This window comes from Vombatus ursinus, unplaced genomic scaffold (genome assembly GCF_900497805.2).
Source record: "Vombatus ursinus unplaced genomic scaffold, bare-nosed wombat genome assembly UNPS02000580.1, whole genome shotgun sequence".
NCBI lineage: Eukaryota > Metazoa > Chordata > Mammalia > Diprotodontia > Vombatidae > Vombatus > Vombatus ursinus.
The window spans coordinates 4,576,463-4,596,966 of NW_020940358.1; the positions used below are offsets into that span (position 1 = coordinate 4,576,463).

The 20,504-nt window shown below is 36.5% G+C and overlaps 1 protein-coding gene across 4 annotated transcripts in view; it reads left to right on the forward strand.

The window, feature by feature from the left end:
• The window catches only part of GMEB2 (glucocorticoid modulatory element binding protein 2), a 58,618-nt gene that overhangs the window by 14,547 nt on the left and 23,567 nt on the right, over positions 1-20,504 (forward strand). For 3 of the 4 annotated variants that reach the window (XM_027849887.1, XM_027849898.1, XM_027849921.1), the window contains exons 3-6: positions 4,107-4,204; positions 5,761-5,888; positions 11,385-11,488; positions 16,014-16,171. In XM_027849887.1, the coding sequence (XP_027705688.1) occupies positions 4,107-4,204; positions 5,761-5,888; positions 11,385-11,488; positions 16,014-16,171 (488 nt within the window). Of the gene's footprint in view, positions 1-3,902; positions 3,986-4,106; positions 4,205-5,760; positions 5,889-11,384; positions 11,489-16,013; positions 16,172-20,504 lie in introns of those variants that run through there. The other variant, XM_027849910.1, reaches the window with a different exon arrangement.

Below are 20,504 nucleotides of genomic sequence, written 5' to 3' on the forward strand. Positions count from 1 at the left end.
GTGTAACACTCACACATGCAGATGTGCACACCCATGTGGCTCTCTGTCTCCAGTCTCCTAGCTTCTGCATGGAGCCTTTCTTAATGGTTCCCCTCTCTCCTACCTCCCTAAACTACTGAATACTTTTTTTTTTTTTAACATCTTATAATTTCATCTGTATAAGGGCAGCTAGGTGGCACAATGGATAGAGTTCTGGGCCTGAAGTCAGGAAGGCTCATCTTCCTGAATTCAAGTAGTGTCTCATGCACTTACTAGCCATGTGACCCTGGGCAAGTCACTGAACCCTCTTTGAGCTGGAGAAGAAAATGGCAAACCACTCCAGCATCTTTGCCAGGAAAACCCCAAAAGACTTATGATGAAAAATTCTGTCCATCCCTAGAGTCTGAATACAAATCGACACATACTTTTTTTTTACTTTCTTAATTGGAATGGGAAGGGGGTGTTGGTCTGTGTTTTCTTATACATATGTTTTTCATGACTATAACTGTATAACCTGTATTAAATTGCTTGCCTCATTGAGGGGGTGGGGAGTGAGGAAGAGAATTTGGAACTCAAAATTTTTAAAACGAATGTTAAAAATTGTTTTTACATGCAATTAGGGAAAAATAAAATACTAAACAAAGAAAAAAAAGAAAACCCCAAATTGGGTCAAGGAGAGTAGGACATTACTGAAGAACAACAAATTAGTAGCATGTGAGGAACTCTATCAAAGCAAATAAATACCTTACTCTTCTACTTAAAGAGTTGCTTGGGGCACTAAGAAGTGAGATGACCTGCTCTAGAGGTACTATTTGAATGTACTATGGAACTTGCATTCTGGTCTTCCCAACTTCAAGGTCAGGCATACCTGACACCTAGTAGGCACTTAAGAAATGCTTATTGTCTGATTGATTACATCATACTCCCTTTCCCTGGTTTTTATCTGCCTTCAGATTCCAGACATATTTACTCCCAAGAACCATGTTACTTAGTGAGGGTGGGGAAGAAAATCCTAGGGCTATAATTTTATGCTATCACCTCGAAGCCTTGATCCTGAACTTGAACCAGGTAGTGAATCATATTAATATAATCAATCCTGAGTGCTAATGAGCAGATTTTAAGCTTACATTTTTAATAAACTCTAGTTTCTGACCTGATTTAAAGTAGAACAAAACTTTGAAATTTTGGAAAGTAGTTAATTATCCCTTTTTAGTACAGAACTCTGTGGCACAGAAGGGTGGTTGCCATAGTAATTAATTTAGGTCCTTGACTGGAATAGGTTGTTAATGACCCTTAGGATGGACAGAAAAATCTTAAGCAAGATGCTCTTCATTGCCAGATATAATCTTTAATGGAGTCTTTGTGCCCATTCTGCTCAGCAGAAGGAACCTTAGGTTTTATAGGGAGAGAATGCCTGTCCTTCAGGGCTATGAGAGAAGTCCTTCTTGAACCTTAAAGCACCATGTAACAGAGTTGTTATTAGTGACAAGGGGGTTTGAGCTTATTAGTCACAAGGGGATTTGTGCCTGTGGCAGCTTCCTTTTGAATGATGTCAGCCAAAGACAGAAAATCTTACAGTATGTATGCTCAGCCTTCTAGCCTATTATAAATACACATGTGGAAACAAGGAAATGCTCATGTGATCAACAGAAACCCTAGGGCAGACAGCACACCTGAGGAGGCCATGAAAGTACCTGGGGCTTTTTACATGTGGTCGGATAGACAGTAACCTTTTTTGTACCTGTCATATATTTACCATATTCTGTTTTGTATTATTTTAAAGGGTGTGCCAATAGCTTAAACTGCACTAAGACTTTTGGATACCCTGTATTTTTATGTGTACATATCTTATCTCCCCACCCTTACTACATTTTACAGTCATTCTTGATAAGAATACTTTATTTATCTCTGTAACCTTCAGTTCCTGGCACAGCTTATTTTTGCTGTTTGTTGAACAAATGATGTTCCTAGTAATATACTATGAGATCCTTTCCAGAGGCTTGTGTGGATTTGTATTAACTGATAGATATTTTCATTTGTTGGGACTGATAGCTAGTATTTATGTCAGTCATTAGTGATACAGTCTTTGACCGTGAAATAGAATGCAGTTAACTGGCCCTTGGTCGGTCTAAATGCCTCCTCTTTGTCTCATTAGCATTATATACTCTATGTTTTTGCCAAACTGGCCTACTTATCTCTTCTATCTCTTTGGTTTTTTTTTGTTTGTTTTTTTTTTTTGCTTTTTGATGAGGCAATCAGGGTTAAGTGACTTGCCCAGGGTCACACAGCTAGTAAGTGTCATGTGTCTGAGGTCGGATTTGAACTCAGGTCCTCCTGACTCCAGGGTTGGTGCTGTATCCACTGTGCCACCTAGCTGCCCCAATAGGGTTCTTTTTTATTTATTTATTTATTTTATTTTTTGGGCAACTGGGGTTAAGTGACTTGCTCAGGGTCACACAGCTAGTAAGTGTTAAGTGTTTGGTCTGAGGTCAAATTTGAACTCAGGTCCTCCTGACTTCAGGGCCTGTGCTCTATCCACTGTGCAACCTAGCTGCCCTTCCACCTCTTTGCTTTTGAACAGGCTGTCTGTCCCCCATGCCTGGTTCGTTGGTGTCTCATAATCCAACTTTACAGTGTAATTAATTCCTGAGGTCAGAGAGCATTTCATTTTTGTGATTATATATCTAGCATTTAGCACTGTGCTTAATGTGTAGTGGACAATCATAGCACAATGCCTGGCACGTAATAAGTGCTTAATAAATGCTTATTGACTGACTAACTTAATAAATACTTACTGAATTGAATCGTGTTCCAGTCAATACCGCTTATGTAACAGTGCTTATGGACAGAGAAATGGTAGACAGAACCAGAGCATTTCAATGAGATGATTTCTAGTCAGAGTTTAGCTATGCTAAGGAAGTTTAAGTATTTTGAGTTTTTAATACTTATTTATTATTATTGTTGTTGTTTTTGTTGTTGTTATGCTGTGTTGACTACCTGAAAGCTATTGTCTTCCCAGGGCTTCAGTTTCCTTGAACAAAGAATAGAGTCTGGTAAACCTTAAATTCCAGAATCTGCTTGCAGACTATAAAGGAAAAGCTTTATTTGGTCTCACAGTAACTTTTAAACAGATAGTTAAAAAGAAAATTAAAGACAAAGAGCAGGAAACACCAAGTTATTTAGGAAATTAGCTCTGGAACTATGATGAATTTTAACGAATTCATTAAATATTATTATACATATTTTTTCTCATATGTTTGTTATTTTCAGTAGTGTCTATTTATGATCCCATTTGGAGTTTTCTTGGCGGAGATACGAGAGTAGTTTGCCATTTCCTTCTACAGCTTATTTTACTGATGAGGAAACTGAGGCAAACGGGATGAAGTGACTTAGTAGGGTCACACAGCTAGTGTCTGAGGCAGAATTTGACCTCAGGAAGATGAGTCTGCCTGATTCCAGGCCTGGCATTCTATCCACTCTGTTACCTAGTCACACATGTAATGCTTCTTAGCTTTCAGGATTTTTTTTTTTTTTTTTAGGACTGTAGGGCTCCATGACTGACTTCATTTAACTGTAGGGCAGCTATACTGGGCATCCCTTCCTTTGGATGCTCAATGAGGACAAGTAGTTGTTTGACTGAAAACAAGAGAGTATTAAAAGTGATTATCTGTAAAATTAAGAATAAAGTAATTTCTAAGGTCCCTTCCAACTCTTAACATTCTGTGATCTCTACTTATTTCTTGTTGGAGAGCAGAAACCAGAAGTGCATTGATTATCATCAGTTCAGCATGTGACATCCTGTTAAAAGAAAAGTAGTCTTAACATTTAACAGGTAAAAATAAGTCAGCCAGTAGGCACAGACTAAGTGTTTAATATGTGTGAGGCACTGTGCTAAAAGGGGCATAAAGGAAATGCTGGAGCATAGCTCTCCCTCAAGTTTGAATTCTAGTGGAGGAGATGGCATGAAAATAACTAAGTACATGCAAGATATACTGAGTAATGAAAGGTAATCTCAAAGGAAGCTTTGAGCTCTCTTCTAGAGAAATAACTATTCAGATTAGACTGTACACTAAAGTTCAGTAGTTTTGATATGTATACTAATTTTTAAAATTTTAATTGCTTATCAGAGGAGACCTTACAGAAGACAACATGGAAACAGAAAATGCAGCAGCTGCAGCCGCAGCTGCTTTCACAGCTTCTTCACAGCTGAAGGAAGCAGTATTAGGTAGGAAACATGCAAAGCATTTCTTTTTTCATCACTTATTCACATTACTCTACCTCAGAATATTTTAAAGGACTGTATTTGCCTTTTATCAATATTGGACATGATTCTCTAACTTAGAAGACCTGTTTTACTTTTTGAAGAGACTATAGGCTGTCATTTTTAATGAATTTTCTTTTTTTTAACTTCTATTATAGTAGTCTTAATTTTCTCTTAAACTTGATTATCTCCAATGTCATTCCAGCTTTAAAATTCTGAGTCTGTGATTACATCTCTGCTATTATCTGGTGAAGATAGTGCTTATCATGGCACTTTGCTGCCCTCTTCTGTTTCATTCTTTTACTACTAGTTTGTTCATTTGAATACTTTATCAGGATTTATTGTTATGATTGTGTTGATAACTCACAACCAAAAACTTTTTACAGAAAATGTTAGTAGATATTTTTATAACATTTTTAATATTTTTCTTTCTACAAAATTAAAAATCTCATAATCATTGAAAACAGTATAAGGAAATTTCAGTGTAATTGTTTTAAATAAAACTTGACTTTACCTCCTAAAGGGATTCTTCAGCTTCTGGACTTTTGACTTTGCTAAATTGGTGGGCATTTCATGGATATCTATTAGGTTTATAAGCAGCCCAAAAGTTGATTTGTATATTGATTGTTTGGAACTTATATCACAATTTCCCATAGAAATACTGTGTTAGGTGGTAGATAGGTTAGCAGGCTAATCTGTATTGTAGCCTATGTTGTAGCTGAACTAGAGTGGCAATAATTTAAGCTACATCTTTGATTAAATGGTTCTAGCTAAACCAGACTACTTGACTTTGCTCAGCTTCATCCTGTCATTTCCTCCTCTGTGCTTTAGCACATGCTGTCTTCCATGGCTGGAACATACTTCTTCCATCTGTTGAAATCCTTCTTTTCCTTTACGACCCAGTGTGGGTGACACCACCTCCATAGAATCTTCTCAGATACCCTCTAGCTATGAAGTAATCATCCCTTATTCATATTTCTCATACCATTCTATTATGACTTTTCCTATGGTCTTAGGCTACTTTTGCATGTGTATTTTTTTAATAGTTATCTAAATGTTTGTTTTATTCCAGTGTAGATTATAAATCTTTTGAGGGTAGGTCTTATCTTTGTATCCCTAAGGTCCAAGACATTACATAGCACATAGTAGGTGCTTAATAAATGTTTGTGGAATTGAATTGAAATATACTGTGATGGGTTAGCCTGAGAACTTCGCCACCACTTGTAAGCATTATTTCTATGGGAGATGATTTTTAGATTGCCAAACTGGAATTAAGGATGTTGAAAACACATTTGCTCTATAGTAATAGCAAAAGGGAGTCCTTTACTCTTGTCTTTTTTTCCTCCCTGGATATAATAGATGTTTATAAATTAAATGTCCTATCTTAGGAACTGCCTATAGCTGAATTTTCAATTTGTAGATAATTAGTTGTGCTTTCTGCATTTGCAGAAAACAGTACTGAGAGATTGTAATTGATTTTCTTTCCTTTCCTTCTTCCTATCTGTATACCTTGTGAGAAGTGAAGATGGCTGAAGAGGAGGAGAGTTTGGAGACTGAGATTGTTTACCCCATCACCTGTGGAGATAGTAAAGCCAACTTGATATGGAGGAAGTTTGTCTGTCCTGGCATTAATGTCAAATGTGTGCAGGTGAGGATATATGACATTCTTCTGGGTTTGAGAGATTGAAGGAAGGAAGACAGATCTTATTTTTGAGTGGGAAGGCTAGTGGTGATAATACATTTCTGAGTGTAAACCAGAACCTGTATACTGTCATGAGTTACAATTAACTTTCAGTTGAAAAATTAAAAAAGATTAAAATGTAACCCTGTATGTCATGGAATTAAACTCTTCCTGTGAACTAGTAGGTTCTATGGATTAGAAGGTGCACATTCCACTCAGGTGTCAGTATTAGGATTGCCTTATGATATCTGGATGATTAAATCAACAAGAATTTACTAAGTGCTTATTAAGGGCCAGGAACTGTGCTAAGTGCTAGGCATACCGGAAAAAGGCAAAAATAGTCTTTGCCCTCAAGGAACTTACCTTTTAAAGGCAGGGGTGGGGGAGAGGGAGACAACATGTATATAAATATAGGCACATATAAGATCTATATTTTGAAAGACTACAGGAGGAAGCTCTAAGTGGGAATTTTGTATTAAAGTTGTTAGACATTTCAGGCCCTCTGTATATTGGCTGAGTATCTTCTCCATTTACCCACCAATTAAAAGAATATTTAACACTTTGTTAACTAAATTTTCTTAGGAAAATCTTTGATTGGAATTGTACCTACAAAGGAAACTGTTAACTAGGCTATATTTTCATTTGTATATACTCTGCACACAGTAGCCATTTGATATTTGTTGAATTAATTTGTTGACTAAATGAATGGTGAAAGATCATAAATGAAGCAATAATAAAATCTCATGCCTTGCTGACAAATGAAGATATAGCCTAGTTAACAGTTTCCTTTGTAGGTCATCTTATAGATGTAAGAGAGAGTTTACATTCACATGTAATGGTGGCTTGAAATTCTGACCTCTACTGTAGGTAAAAGGAATTGGTTCCTCTGATCAACAGGCCCAATAGCTACCGAAGTAGAAAAAGATAATTAAAGATGAGAAGTGGGAAGCAAGACACTTCTTCACAAATTGTTCTTAGCCCAAATTCTATTAGGAAATTGTCCACAGAATCTTCCTCCCTGGAGCTTAGGTTCTTATAAGCAAAGCAAGGATCAGAGCTCTTTTTACTATGTCTGCCAAGATCCAGTGACTCATCTCCAATTTTTTGCTTTTTTATTTTTTGCTTCCTAAATTTAACTATTTAGCCCTAACAATTGTTTGTTGATTCAAGATCATAATTATAAAGTATTTTGTTAGAGGGAGGGCCGCTCTATTTACCATCTGGATATCGTGGTTTCTTTAGCTTCTTCCTCCCTATTTAAGTCCATCTTATGTACTGCAGACAAGATATAATTGTACAGATTGTCATAACCATTGTTAAATTTCTTCAGTGGGCATCCTGCCACGTAACAGATCAAGCAAGCATCAATCTTTGTTTTATGTTCCCGGGACACTCCATAAACTTGTCTTATTCTAACTGCAGCTGCTTTCTACTGTTGTAGCCAGATCAACCTACATGTCATCCTCTATCCTTTCTGCTACATCTAATGTTCTATCTAAACTACCCTCTATGTTTAGACTAGGTTGCCATGCTATGTCATCCTGGGGCTTTTTTCATACCATACCTATAATCCATCCCCTTTAGGAAGTCTTCTCTTATTAGCCTACATGTACTTTATACCCTATATCAAACTGTGGTCTCCACCTAACCCTTCCTTTTGTATAAGTGTTAATATGTATTTGTAGATTTTTTTGTTTATTCTACCAGAGATGGCAAATTGAGCCTGCAAAACTCCTGAGTGCCAAAGCATATTAAAATGTAATTAGGAAATGTTTAACAAAATAAACTAAAATATAATATAACATCAATAATGTTAACCTCTGGTTTTCTAAGTCAGCATGTGGTCCAGAAAGATCTGTTTCTATTTGAACTTGACACCACTGATATAGACAATACCTCTTTCTAGTCACCCATATTATATATGTTTAGACTTTTAGGATTTGGCATTAGATTATAAATTCCTTGAGGGTGCTGACTATATCTGTTTAGATACAGTCAGCACCCTCAAGGAATTTATAATCTAATGTGGATTCACATATAGAGTTTATCTATTTTTCTATCTATCTATCTATCTATCTATCTATCTATCTATCTATCTATCTATCTATCTATCTATTCATTTATATGTTGTCTAGTATCTTCTGTAACTCCTTCTTTGACTCTTCTTCCCAACCCCTTAAAGTGATGGCTTCCCAGAGTTCTGTTTTCCATCTGAATGCTCTCCCTCAGCAGTTTTATCTACTGTCACAGCTTTAATTCTCATCTTTATTTAGATGACTTCCAAATTTCTATCCCTAGAACTAATTTCTCTCCTGAACTCCAGAGGGATATCTCCAACCTCATTGTGCTGGTAGTACTTCCAACTCGACATACTCAAAATAAAGCATACCTTTTCCCTGAAACTGATTCCTCATTCTCACTTCTCAGTTTCTGTCAATGGCACTGCCATTTATCCACTCGTCAGTGCTCAAAATCTCTGTATTATCTTTGATTCTTTCTTCTCCCTCATCATCTGTAGCCAGTCAGTTCCCAGTTCCTATCAATTCTATCATTTCAGTCAGCTCCAGTTCTCACTGATGTCATCCTAATATAGACCCGTATTGCCCTCTCAATGGACTACTGAAAAAGCTTTCTTAATGGTCTTCCTGCTGATATTCCTTCTCCTCCCTCATCCATCCTTGATACTACTGCCAGAGTAATCTTCCTTATGTAAAGATATTTGTAGAGTTTTGCTTTAATGCTATCTTGTGTTGTGGAAGACACCCTGATTTCTTTTCTAAGGCTATGCCAACAAAGTACAAGCCCTGGCAGGTCATACCAAGCTGGAATGATGTCAAATATAGGCCTTAAAACATTTATCTGTAATCTCACGAGCAATCTAAGTACAGTGACTTATGACCAGTATGTTGTTCACTAAATGATGATTTATTTGACCATGGCAACTCATGAAACAGGTCAAAATCCAAAATGGCCCTTATTCCTTTGTGTATTCCTTCTGCATCTTCAGTGGTGGAGGAGGGGGCAGAGGATGTTACCTAGTTTTTAGGCTGTCTCTGAGCTTTAATTGTTTGGTGAATTGATATGGCATTAAATTGTGTTTATAAGGTCAGTTTCAATACAAATGAAGCCAGTATGCAAAAGGAAGTTGCAACTAAATGGAAGGATGGCTTCACAAGCTGTTCTTGAACGGTAATTAAAGAAGTTAGCTGAGTTGGTTTCATTGTGCACTCAAGGATAACAAGAAACTCTTTTTCAAAGAACAGTTGGCTATTTTATATTTGCAGCATTCATGATGAAAGTAGGTAAGGGCATCACCCTGCCATGGACATAGTTTTAGCTTATGAGCCATCATCTATTGTAGAGGATTAAAAAGTAGAGAGATTCTACAAGGAATATGGCAGGTTCCACCAAACCATATTAACATATGATTACTGCAGTGTGAAGGTGAGTACACATTAGTATAAAAATTATGTTGGGAAAATATGATTCACGATAAGAAATGAAATCAAAAGCTTATATATTATTCAGAAGGTTATATCATGAGTAATTTCTACCATCACAAAATATCAGCTACATTTATTTATCTGTCTATCTATCTATCTATCTATTTATTTATTTATTGGCTAGGCAATGGGGTTAAGTGACTTGCGCAGGATCACACAGCTAGTGTTACGTGTCTGAGGCTGGATTTGACCTCAGGTCCTCTTGTCTCCAGGGCTGGTGCCCTATCCACTGTGCCACCTACCTGCCCCCAGCTAGTTATATTTTAACAGACCAATTTGGTTACTCTTGGAGTCATTTCAGAATCAGACATCTATATATTGATTGGTTTAAAAGGCAAAAATATTAAATTGTAAGAAAAAGTAAAGATGAGAAACTGAATGCTGTTATAATGACCCATTTAAATGAGATGTTGACTTTGAAAATGGGAAGTAGACAAAAATAAAGACATTGATTGTGATTATTGCCTTTTCTTAAACTTAACTAGGAAACCAAAAGAACCTAGAAACTGCCTTAGCCAGCAAACAATTTCCTTGCCAGGTGGAGAGACATGGTAGCCAAGGTAACAGCAGTTTAGAATACAAGCTTAATTGTAAAACATTGAGGAGAAGGATGGAACGTTTTGAGCAATGCTATACAACAGTGAAAAACAGTAGAAGGAAAACAAGTACTCAGAAAGCTGGGCATGAAACCCAACTAAGCCAAATTATTCCAAAGGCATTTATAGATTTAATCAGAAAGATATGTAGAAATGAAATGGGTTAGAGCATTTTTGTTATAGTTTATTCTTTTCACTGAAGAAAGTGTTGTGACCTTTCTAATTTTACCTTACACAACTCACTTCTGTACATATTGTGCTTCATCCAAACTGGACTACATGAAATTTCTTTTTTATAGCCAGTATTTTCTTCTGCCTGGAGTACCTCTGCCACCATCTCTCCCTTTTGGAGTAATCCTCATCTTTCAAGATCCAGCTTAAATGTCAATGTTTCTAGGAAATCTCCCCCTAATTTCCAAAGTTGAAGTGCATCAGTAGTACATCAAGGACCTTGGTCTGGGAACTCCCTCCATTAAGGCACATTCCAATCTATATATAATATTATAGTTTAAGTTGCCTGAGGATCAGAGAGGTTAAATGACTTGCTTATGGTTAATGAACTAGTTAAGTGGAAGAGGCAAAATTTGAACCTAGTTCTTCCTAACTCCCAAGGTAAAACACCATCTCTAGCCTCTGCTACCTTTTATTTCCATGGAAATCTTCTACTGACTCTTAGCTCCCTTCCTGTTAACCAATCATTTGTTTTCATCAACTTCAGACTTTTTGAATAATCAGATTTTATCCCTAAAATCATGCCAAATCCTGATAGCACCAAAGATTTTGCCTGATATAATAACTTTTTTTTTTTTGACTAGGCAATGGGTTTAAGTGACTTGCTCAGGGTCACTCAGCTAGTAAGTGTTACGTGTCTGAGGCTGGCTTTGAACTCAGGTCCTCCTGAATCCAGGGCCGTTGCTCTATCCACTGTGCCACCTAGCTTCCCCTGTTGTAATAACTTCTAACCTTCTATGCAGTGAACATTATTTATTACTAGAAGATTGCTATGTGGCAAATGATCCTAACTTTCCTACATTCTTGCATATTACTTTGTACCTATCTTACTCTTTTGTTATAGTTTATTCTACACTATTGTAGCTTTAGATTTATTGAATAGCTTTTCATATTTATGTGTCACACACAGATTGTAAGCCCCATGAGGGCAAGGATTACTTCTTAATTTTCTTTGTATCTCCTCCAGTATCTAGCATTGTACTTTGCACATAAGAAGCACATAATAAGCGGTGAATGTAATGAATGTATAAATTCCTGGTAGTGTTTGAATACTTGGTAGAGTTTTGCTAATGATAATGTAGTCAGAATTTTACACTTGACTACTGATGGTTTTGTTTTTCTTTCTTCTTCAGTATGATGAGCATGTGATCAGCCCTAAGGAGTTTGTCCATTTGGCTGGCAAGTCAACTCTGAAGGACTGGAAAAGAGCAATTCGCATGAATGGGATCATGCTCAGGTCAGCCTATTTGGTAGCAAGTGCCTGGATGACAATATAGCCTCCCTCTCTTAGGGAGAATCTCAGACTGAGCAACAGGTTCTGATCCAGAAGTTGAGCTGATAAGTCATTGCAACCTTAATCATCCACATTTATCATTATGATTATCATCAGATATATCCAGAGTAAGCAGCCCAGTTGCCAGGGCCAAAGCTTCCCCTCTATATTTGCTCATTTGCATCTGGGTAAGCCCTTTAATGCTAAGTTATCAATATTCATAAATCTTTTGGTGACAGGAACCAGGAATTTTCTCTCCATTTAAAAAAAAAACCAAACAAACATTTAGTAGTGGGTAATTTTTCCTGCTCAGAATGTTAAAAGTTAGTAGTTCAGCTAAAATCCTCGACTATTCTGGAATTGACCTTGGTCTTTGGCATGAGGCTACTTGTCCAAAAATTCTGCAGTCAACTTAAGGACAAGTGACTAATTAGCAGAAGGGAAGATCATGGAAGATTTGGATAATTGGAGATAATGAGTGAGGCTAAGTCCGTAGGTAAACAAAGACAGAGAGAAGATGAGGAAGAGAGAAATCTCTGTTTTAGAATTTCAGAGAACTCATTTATAAGCTTTTCAATTTTTCTTTCTCCACTCTGTTTAGGAGGCCAATATGTATCGTTTGACTGATTTTTCCTACTTACCTGTACAAATAATCTACTAGCTACTCCCACTGAATCTGCCATAGCAATGACAAGAAGTTGAAACCAACTTGATAAAAGTTTTTACTTCACCTGACTTCCAGTTCAGCCTTTTCAGCTAACTACCTCTTTAAGACAGCTAGGTGGCTCAGTGGATAGAGCACCGGAGTCTGGAGTCAGGAAGAATTGAGTTCAAATGTGGCCTCAGGCACTTACTAGGTGTGTGACCCTGAGCAAGTCACTTAACCTCTGTCTGCCTCAATTTCCTCAACTGTAGACTGGGAATGATAGTGGCACCTACTTCCCAACGTTGTTGTGAGGATCAAATGAAATAATATTTGTAAAAAAAAAAAAAAGTGCTTAGCATAGTGTCTGGTGCATAGGAGATGCTATATAAATGTTTATTCCCTCCCCTTAAGACTAAGTTCTGGCTTCTAGTTCATCAGCCAGGCGTTTGTGGCTCTTTTCTACATCTTTCCTTTTTCTGATAGCTCATTCCAAAGTTAGTGACAAAGCTCTTAGGCTCTTGTTTTCCATATTGTCTTCCTACAGGGAGTGTAAATGAAACTTTTTCTAATCAACATTTCTTCCACCAACATCTTGCTTGAAATGTTTATAATATTGCCCTCAAAAACTTCTCTTTCTTCCTTCTTCTCTCTCCACCTTCTGTCTTCTCCCTTTTCTCTTACCTCTCTCTCTCTCTTCTCTTTTTTTTTCTCTCTTTCCCTCTTTTCCCCCTCCTCCCTTTTCATTTTGGCCGAGCCTATCCTTTTGAACAACTTTTAGTAAGCTGAAAGGTTGAGTCAATTTAGTCTCCCTCTTAATGTTTCCTTTGATTAATAAGAGTAACTGACATTGATATAGTGCTTTAATGTTTGCGAAGTGTTTTATATTGCAGAATCTCTGACAGGTTCTGAAATTGTTCTGGGATTATATGGGGATTTGTCAACTACAAATGTTTATTATTATCAGTTTTAGAGGTATATTTGTTGAAATTTTCAGACATGTCTACAATATCATTTCAGACATGCTGTATATTCCTTAGTCTTTTTTGGTACTTCTCAGTTTACAGATATAATTTCAAGTTGCCCTCTCTGCCTAGTGGCAGCTCCCAGTATCTTCTTTCATTTTGAGGTTTCCTGGGTATATTTTCCTGTTGCCTTTTGAGTATAATTGTGTCTGTCCCGACTACTGGTTCTCAACCCTCTTGGTTTCAGGACCTCTTTATGCTTTTAAAAAATTATTGAGCATTTCTTTCCATGGGTTTTATCTACTGATATTTACCATATTAGAAATTAAAACCAAAGATTATTATGAAAATAGTCTTGACCTTGCCCAGGGGTCCCTCGACCAAACTTTTAGAATTACTTGTCTAGTCTCTGAGATGAATCCCTTTCACTCTCTTCCTCTGATAATTTACAATCTGCCCAAGTACCTAGAGTTCTCTGGTTGCACAGTCAATCCTAGAATACTTAGCATACTATCCTTCTTCTTGATAATCTTGAAAAAGAAGGAATGGGTCCCTCTCAGGCTGAATGTATGGACTTAACAACTTTTGGCTGATACCTCTAGAAGGGTTTATTGTTAAGTAAAATTGAATGTTATATTCCTTCCAGTCCAATTAGTTTTTTAACCAAATCTCTCCCTGGCTGTTTTAGCAGTGATAACTTCTTTTCAAGTTTGGCCTAAGGTAGAAGAGCTTAATCACCTTTAATATTCCATTCTCATTCTCTTGTTTGCCAAAGCTGGCTTCCTGAGGAAGAAGTCATTTCTCCAGCAGAATAAACTTTCGGTTGAAAAAATGGAACCTTTTGGCAGAATCTCTGTAGCAAAGTGATCAATCCATCTGTGCCAGACATTGACAAACAGATTTTGAAATATTGAGACTCAGATTTGCAAATAAACAAGCTTTAAAACTAAGCCCCACCCCATCATGAGCTTTTTATCTTAGTTTTCTCCTGCCAGAATATGACTTTGTTTTTTTTTCTTCCTTTTGACCACAAATCAGTAACATATTTGTATAGTACTTCATATTTTTTCAAACTGTTTTTTTTGCTTTTTTTAAGTTCCATTTATCTCATTAGACAGAGGGAAGTATAAGTCAGCTGCTGATTTTGTAGAATATGACCTGATATCAGAGCTATAGGGAAAAAGGTGAAAACTTTTTTTTGAAAAACCTCTGCTTAAGCAGTGATGCTATAGGAAGGAGGAAATGGAGAATCCTCGTTCATATAGTAACTTTAAAAAATGTGGCTGATAGTATCTGCCTAGCAGTAATGAGTATCAAGGAAGCCAGAGATGAAAATAACCTGCTACGTTATCTCCATTCCTCTAGAGCCCAAGGCAGAAGGGTTACCTGCAGTAGGCTTTTTGACATTTATTTCTTAGGCTTTAGTTAGAGAGCATAAATTATACAAGCTCTTACATTCTAATATCTTAAGACTTTGTGGCCCATTTCTTTCTGCCCTCCACTTTTTTTTCTGTTTGAATTTTGCTTCTAGAATGACATGGGAGAATGGCCAGAAAATTGTCTCGTTAGTTAGCTTCTGGAGAGGGGATTCTTTAATAGTTCCTTTTGTTAAACAATACTTTTCTCTACATATACGTCAGGATTTGCACTAATAACCAGAATTCTTAAGTGCTATTCCTTTCCTTCTGGTTTCTATAAACATTCTTCATAATTACTTCTTACCACTATCTATGAGTCATTTTTGCTAAATCAAGAATTAGATAATAGTCTATTATGAATCAAACACTATTATTTTTCTGTCTTCATTGGCTTTACAAAAGTGTAGTGGGGCATTTGCATTTTCAAGCAAAAACATAAGAAAGGGCACCCTTACCCTTTCATTGTAAAGCCAAATCGTCTCTAGACCCAGGTGCAATGCAGGGACTTGTTTAGTTGTTTGTAGTTTGGAGAGCAGTCTTTGTCAGTTACTTTCTTCTTCTGTCTTTTCTACTTTATTACCTGTTTTACATTGGCTTTTTTACTTTTCCCATGCCGAAAAGAACAAATGATAAGAGGAATCTTGGTCAAGTTCATAATTTATGCGGTTTCACTAATATATTTCTGAAGAAGCACAGTAATAGGATTTAGAGCTTGAGGGGGAATGTTAGAAAAAGCTTCCCTTCTATCCCACGTTTCTATAGATAAGGAAATTGAAGCCCAGGGAAGCTTAGGGAACAAATGAGTGCCAAAGCCAGGACTAGAACCCAGGTCTCATGATTCCTAGCCCAGTGCTCTTTCCACTACATAACATTTTCTCTTTGTTTTTTGGGATTTGAAAGATCTTTGATAATAATGTAAATATCTCTTACTAAATTAGCAAAACCTTTGAGTAAGTTGAAAGCTGTTGCTAACTGCTATAGCTACTGTGACTTTTCTGTTTGGCTTTTTGATTTAGTGATAATAGTGCTGTATTTGGAGTCAGAGGACCTGGCTTCTAATTCTGGCTCTGCCACTTATACCTTTCTAATTTCTGTGGGCCTCAGTTTCTTCTTCTGTAGAATGAGGGGGTTGAACTAGATTACTGAAGTAAGGTTCCTTTCAGATCTAAATCTATGATTCTGTGATCATATAGCATAAAGGGCCCAAAACTTGCAGGCGCTGCTTGGCAGGAATCTTAACATGTTCTCAGATGCCATAAAATCATTGCAGAAGTTTCTTTTGCCTGAACATATATTATTCCTTAACTTCTTGTTCCAAGTTAAGGCAGAATAAAAGATGATTAGATAGAAAGATAAATAATTCATATTTGAGTTGGGACAATTGTAAGTTTTGACATCAGTGTTACTTTGGTGGTTTGTGATCAGCTTGTGATTATACTCTTATACATAATCCTTTGCCACAGGAAGATCATGGATTCTGGAGAGCTGGACTTTTATCAACATGACAAGGTCTGTTCCAACACCTGCCGCAGCACTAAAATCGACTTGTCTGGTGCCAGAGTGGCTTTAAGTAGTCAGACATCAACAGAATACATCCCTATCACTCCTGCTTCTGCAGATGGTATGTTTTCTTCATGCCCACCGCTGACTGAGCTATATAAATATGGCCTTGTACTTTGTGACTATATTCTAGATACAGGCTTATTTCTCTTGCTTTATGTCAAATTTTGCTTTATATTTATGTTGCTTCCTTTTCTAAATTTACTGTTCTGTTAGGTATAACAGAATAATCACATAATCATATAAGCTAATGTAGATAGTTCAAGTAAATGAGTTCTGGTTGTGGTAAACTCCCCCTTTCAGTGATTTCTGCTTGCAAAAGGAGAGATGAATAAGTGAGACTGCCTCCCTAGCATTACAGGAATTCCTCCTTGCCTCACTGTGTTGGCCTCTTTCTGTTTGTCTCTATTTTTAGTGAGAATATTATATAGTCATTTTACTACTTCATATAGGATTTTGAGTCCCATTTTCTACCAGCTTATGAAATGAACAAATGAGTAATAAATCATTTAGCTTTTTTCACTGAAGTTTGCCTTAATTGAATTATTTATCATTTTCATCTGATAGAATTAAGTAATCCCGAGAATTCTATCTTGTGGTTTTTTTTGAAGCCATAATTAAATGCTAAATTTAACTAATAATATCTCAATGAGCAGTTTTGGATTTCTAACTCTTTTTTAAATGTTTTTCCTCAACTGTTACTGAAGAACTTCATTTGAAAGGGCATTTTTTTTTTTGCTAGTCCTAAAGAAGTAATTCTTTTCTTAATAGTCCTTCAATTATAGCACCTTCATGCCTTTTAGTACTCAGGGAAGAATTTTGGGAGTGTTAGGTCAATTTCATCTGACACTAATTTTAAAAGTTTGCATGGTCCTTCTTAAGCAGAGAATGTGTGATTAAACAGTATCTCATTTAAAAGTCTTGCCCAAGAAATGCTGGTAAGACCTAGAAGCTTCAGGCAGTTAGATATATGGTTATTGATGCTCTTTTGTAAATTATGAGGGAAGGGTGGACTTTAAGTACCTAAGTTCTAATTAAAGCATGTTGTTAGTGAAGTTGTAGATTAGAGCTGTGTAAAGGTCATTTAGCTTTATGTGCCAAAGCTCCAAATCTTTCCTCACGTCTTACAGATCATTCTCCCTTTTTGTCAACTTTGCCAGTATAGTGATTATGAGATGATAACCTCAGAATTAGTTTAATTTGTATTTCTCTAATTATTAGTGATTTTGGAGCATATGACTATTGATAACTTGGACTTTTTCCCTACAAGACTGCCTATTCATATCCTTTGACCATTTATCAATTGGGAAATGGCTATTATTCTTATCAATTTGAATCAGTTCCATATATAGCTTGGAAATGAGTCCCTTGTCAAAAAAACTCATTACAAAGATTTTCCTAGTCTCACAAATCATTGCTTTTGGTCATGTGATTGGTTCAGACACTATGCATGGCTCTTCAGAGATTCATCCCAATATCTGAAAAAAAGCAACCTAATGCCTACAAGATGATTTCTCAGCATTGAGTCATGTATTTAGAAATAAAAATTTTTTTTTAGCATGTAAAGGATGTTAGGAATAATTTAATAATCCTAATTTTACAGAAGAAGAAACTGAAGCCAGGAAAGTTTAAAATGACTTAACCAAAGTCACCCAGCTAATTAGTTGTTTCCTGATTACTAGAAAAGTGCAATCTATGCACTAATATTACAAATACCTATTCTATACTTACTGCAACACTGAGAGGAACCTTCTTCATATTGTATTAGAAACAACTCTTATGTTTTTTATCTTCTCTAGTCAATGCAAGCTAACCAAATAGAAGTATAAATTAGTGACATTAACACAAATTACCTTTGAAATAACTAAGGGGTCTTATAAAGCCTGTGACAGTTCTACCCAGTAAGTACAAAAGAAGAAAAGTTTGTAATCCAGCTCGTTGAAGGCTTGGAGATTTTTCTGTTTTAAGTGGATTCTTATAACATTTAATGTGAGTACTTTATACTAATATAGAATTAGCATCAGTTCAAAGATCTAGTATCTGAAAAAAATTAGAAATTAGTCTAAGCCTAAAATAAATCAAGTTGTTGGCAAGCAAGAATATATGCTTATTAGATAACATTAACCCATCATTCTTTATATTACTCATGTTCTCTGCTAAGTAGTAAGTTATCAGTGTAAGTGGAAAATGTTCATAAAAATTTGTCAGTCTTGCCCAAAGGAAAAAAATTAAGCTACCTAATCTTTATAATTTTTTTAAATTAAATTACTTTATATAGTTAAGGCTGGAGTATGTGCAATTTTAAAAAAATACTCTGTGTAAATGGTAGATTTGATCAGAAATTCTGGAGGAAACACAGGATGGCCAAATTGAGATATATTCAAATAATTTAGTGACGTACCTTTTCAAGACCTTCAGTTCATAGGATTATAAATCAAGACTGAAAAGAAACTTTAGGGGTCTTCTTATCCAACTCCCTCATTTTACAGATGGGTAAAATGAGGACTAAAGAGGTTAAGTGATTTGTCCAGTGTCCAAGACACAGATTGGAAGAGCTGGGATTGAATTCAGATCCTATAACTTTTAAGTTCACTGCCCTCTCCACTGTATCATATTGTCTCCCTAGTTTTTAGTCATTCAACAAACATTTATTAGGTCCCTATTATGGGCCTTGTACTGTGCTAACCACTGAGCATACAAAGACCAAAATAGTCCTTGCCCTCAAGGGTCTTGAATTCAATTGGTGGAAACAACATGTGTACATAACAAATAAATACAAAATACATACAAAGTAAATAAAAAGTAATTTTGGGAGAGAAGAAACAGATAAGGGGTTCAGGAAAGGTTTCATGTAGGAAGTAGCACTTGAGCTTTGAAGAAAGCCAGTGATTCTGACAGATGTAAGTGAAGAGGGAGTGCATTCAGATATGGGAGAAGGCTGATGCAAAGGTATGGGTATGGAAAAATGGAGCGTTATAGGTGAGGAGCAGCAACAAGTAGACCATTTTGATTGGAATGTGGACTAGATGAAGGGAAGCAATGTGTAATAGTTCTGGAAAGGCAGGCTGGAACCAGGAATAAAAGAGCTTTAAATTCTAAACAGAAAAGTTTGTATTTTACCCTAGAGCAGGCCTACACAACCTGTGGCTTGCCAAAGGATTTTGGGCAGCCTGTGAAAAATGTGAAGGAAAACATCCTCTACATTTTTTGCAGGCTGCCCAAAATCCTTGGGCATGTCCATGGGATGCTTACAGCTCAAGGGCTGCAGGTTGTGCAGTCTTTCCCTAGACTCAAAGGGAGCCAGGTACTAGATCTTTTTGATGAAAGTAGTGATACCATTAGTGTTGTGATTTAGAAATAATAGTTTTTCAACTGTGTGGATGTTGAATTAGAGGGGGATGAGACTTGAGGAAAGGAAACCAATTAGGAGGCTATTGCAATAGACAAAGTAAGAGGTAATGAGGGCCTGAACTAGGATGGTGACCATATGAGTAAGAGGGGGATAGATATATGAGATATTGTAGAGGTAGACCACGTTATCCTTGGCAACTGATTTGATATAAGGGGTAGAAGAACATGGAGAGTTTAAGCTGTGAATTGGGGTGATAGGAAGGATAGTGGTACTCTCAGCCGAAATCAAAAAGTTCAGAAGAGAAGGATTTTAGGAGAAAGATAATGAATTCTGTTTAAAATGTTTTGAACTTGAGGTGCCTACAAGACATTCAGTTGGAAGTGTCCAGTTGGCCATTAACAATTTGAAACTAGAGCCCAGGAGAGAGAGAAACTAGGGCTAGATGTGTATGTGTGTGTGTGTATGTGTGTGTGTGTGTGTGTGTGTGTGTGTGTGTGTCTGTCTGTCTGTCTGTCTTGGAGTTGTCTGCATAGAAATGATAAATGAACTCATGGGAACTGATAAGATCACCAGGAGAAAGGGTGTAGAAAAAAGATGAGGATCTAGAACAAAGTCCTCATAGTTATCAGGCATGCTGTTGATGATGATCAAGTAAAAGAGACTAAGAAGGCGCAGCCATACAAGCATGAAGAAAACCAAGAGAGAAGTGGAGAGAATATTAATTGAGGGGAAAGTAGTCAACAATGTCACATGCTTCATAGAGCTCAAGTAGAAAGAGGATTAAAAAACACCAGGGAATCTGGCAATTTAGTGGTTATTGGTAACTTTGGAGAGAGATGTTTCAGAGGAGTGATATAGTTGGAAGCCAGATTATGAGGGGCTGAGAAACAAATGAGAGAAGAGGAAGTAGAGGCAATGAACCTAGGAGTATGGCTGTGATTTAAGGAGTGACAAATACGATGATAGCTTGAAGGAATGGTAGGGTCAAGTGAAGGTTTTTCAAGAATAGGAAAAAGCTGAGCATAATTTTAGCCATAAGAGA